This window comes from Pristis pectinata, chromosome 1 (assembly GCF_009764475.1).
Source record: "Pristis pectinata isolate sPriPec2 chromosome 1, sPriPec2.1.pri, whole genome shotgun sequence".
In the NCBI taxonomy this organism is placed as follows: Eukaryota; Metazoa; Chordata; class Chondrichthyes; order Rhinopristiformes; family Pristidae; genus Pristis; species Pristis pectinata.
This window is the reverse complement of record NC_067405.1, coordinates 43,837,475-43,840,590: the sequence shown is the minus strand read 5'-3', so window position 1 is coordinate 43,840,590 and position 3,116 is coordinate 43,837,475. Positions and strand designations below refer to the sequence as shown.

The 3,116-nt window shown below is 38.4% G+C and overlaps 1 protein-coding gene across 1 annotated transcript; it reads right to left on the bottom strand.

Moving 5' to 3' along the window:
* Positions 1 to 1,794: 1,794 nt before the first annotated feature.
* LOC127577767 (40S ribosomal protein S27-like) lies at positions 1,795 to 2,007 on the bottom strand. Its single transcript, XM_052029317.1, is given in 1 exon segment — positions 1,795 to 2,007. A coding segment is annotated over 1 exon segment (213 nt).
* Between the last annotated feature and the right edge of the window lie 1,109 nt (positions 2,008 to 3,116).

Here is a 3,116-nt window from a genome sequence, read left to right as displayed (position 1 = left end):
CCTGGTTCTGATAATGGGCTATATGTGGATTCATCTTGTCTACACACACCTTGACAAACCTTTTCATGATCTTGAAGGCCACCCCACCCAATATCCCCAATTCTTTTCCCTAGAAATCATTCCCTGCCTGTTAAATATAATTTCTTATACATCTTATTGAATCTATTTGCATCTCATCATTAGAATCTGAGGATCAGGACTGTTCACAGTATTGTTAAACCAAGATTTTGTTAGGAAACCCAGTCCAAACATCCCTGCTTCACAAATTTATGTCCTCTGGAATAGAACCCCAAATACTTTTGTTTGTATGATCATGTTAATCTGCATCACTACTTTTAATGTGTCTGAATCTCCAGATATGGTTTCTTATTCTTCCCAACAAGTCCTATCACCTTTCAATCACACATAATTAAATTAATTTGCCAATAACATGCCCATTTGGTTAGTTTATTGACTTCCCATATTTTGTTACAGTAACCCTCTGCATTGACTATACTGTCAGTTTGTCTGCAAAATTTAAAATTGCACTTTTAAGTAAACTCATTAGGCAAATAATGAATAATAATGGCTTTATAATGTCTATGACTCTATTTACACTATTTGACAGCCAATGTATACCCTTATAAGCATTACTTCCAGTATGTATGAATTCTGCTTCCAAGATTATCGCCCAACCACCATTAGCTCTATTTAGCATGGATATCACCACAACCTGACTTCCTTCCCTCTGCTTTCTAATTATGTGATAAATTGCAAAGTTAGTCACCAATCCTGGTCTTTATACATCCATGTTTCAATTATTTCTTGTAGCCCATGGCTAGCAGCCAAACTCTACAAAACACATTGGAAAAAGACGCCAAGTTTACATGAGCAACAGATTATTGTGAAAAAAGATTAAAAGGAAAAAATAACCATCCCAGAACAGAACACTGGGCAGTATTTTCAATTTGAACAGGCCACACACAAGCATAGTTAATGGCTTGTGATGTGAGAATGTTAAAAGAATTGATTATGGCTTAACTGGAAGAGCATTCTCCATTTTTGTTTCATCACAGAATTGGGAATGAAGAGTTGTTGCAAGAGGCATCTGTGACAATTAAACTGTGAGGTACTGACTGAAACGAAATCTTCATGAGACAAGGAAATGGAGTTGCAAAGTAGTCTCTCATCTCATCATTTGCAGTGGAGAGTTCCTAGTTCTTGCTGTGGCTTAAAGTCTCGGCTGGCCTAATAAATTGAAAACAACAAGACAGTGGCCATTTGGCTGAAGTGATGCAAGAAACTGTGAAATATTTCCTGGGATATCAAAGTCCTCAACAGCAAGTAGAAGGGCTCATTTTCAGTGTGGGAATACAAATAACTTGCGGCTTAGATTAAAACAATGAAATATCTATGTGGGAAGACTTGGTTATGAGACCCACGTGAGAAAACTATCAGGAGCAATCAGTTCCATGCTGCTGTGTCTGATTGGGTCAGTTAGTATTTAAGGAGCCCCAGCATTCTGAAAATTTGGTGTAAGAACATATACAAGAAGGAACTTCTTTTTAAAATATTGAAACTTCAATATATCACGTCATTTTATGTGACAATTCTAACAAAGAACTCCATACTAGCTAGAGGATTGAAAGTCTACATTTAACAGACAGGTAAAGGCCACAGCATAGGAGTCCAACCCCTCCTGCTCCAGCAATAACACTCCCAAATGCCAAGAAAGTAAAATTGTATTGCTGAAAATGCCCACGACTAGCTCTGTAGGTGGTCCTGCCTGGCCTTCCTCAAATGACAACTTTCACTTCACTGTTGCTTTCTTTGGAAAGAGCAGCCTTCTGTTAGCCTTGCCTTTCTTCCTGTGAGGAGGCAGAATATAGTGGAGTATCTGACACACAGCACTACAGTCAGAGTGCGGCTGAAAATAGTGGTGATTTTGTAGCAGCTTTGCACCAAACACCACTACTTGTGCTTCTACTTCTCTGGAGATGGATGTAACAAATCTTTTGCCAAAGGCATCTTGGCATCAACTCACTGCCATGGTAAAAACATCAAGTTACATTGGCTGCGTCAATCTGAGAACTATTGCAAGAGGACCCCAACTTCGGAACTCCGAGAAGGCAATGCACCCCACTACTCACATGGGTAGTATCTGAGCCCAAGACATGAGTTTTGTGATCTAATGTGTTGAGTAGCAAATTAGGACAGTTAGAAATGTGAGGTCATTGGGAGTTACAAGGGTTAATTGAACGCTGTATACTTTAAGTAACCTGAATATTAAAAGAGGTTGAGTCGTACTAAGTTTTTGTTTGAGTGTTTTCTTTATCCAACGAGTCGGTTGAGCCCCTATAGATGCAGAGGGTCAACATTCTGACATATCTGGTTCTTTGCCATGGATCAAGTTCTCCCATTTTGTTTTGGATGATGTATATAGTTCTGTCTCTTTCCTTTCTAAGACATCCAGTTAAGACCTATGTATTTGACCTAGATGTTGGTCATGTGCCTTCATATTTTATGTAGCTTAGTGACAATATTTTGTTTGATAATGTTTGGGACCTCTGTTACATTAGGAGTGCTATATAAATGCATGCTGTTGACGATGCTACCTTGTTATTGATTTGGGCTCATCTTTACTCTCACCTATTTTATGTTTGGATTATATTATTTCTACCATATCTGGACTTGTCTTGCTAGTTTGAAATCCTTGTGACATCTCTATGTGCACTCTCTGCTACCATTCCAGTTTAGTAGAATCTATCCCAACATGACAGCTCTTTGTTTCAACGTATATATAGTTGTCCCTCAAAAGGGAATTATTCCTTCCCACGCTACTCATTCTGGCACTATTTCTCTTCCAATAGTAAAAATACAGGTACAGGCCTCAGGTTATCTTTATTACCACATTATTTCAGTGACGTGTGCAGGCCAGTACTCAGAGTTGCTATTTAGCAGATAATCTATCCTATTCCATTTTGGCAACTCTTTGGGTCCTGTTTATAGCTGCTGTAAGTATGCTGTAAGTAAATAACTATCTCTAATCAATTTCAGAGCTGCTCCTGCTGAATATTTTTGTGAACTGGTAGTTGCTTTGCTCCTCTGGTTTAAGCCTCATTATCTCATGGTCAAAA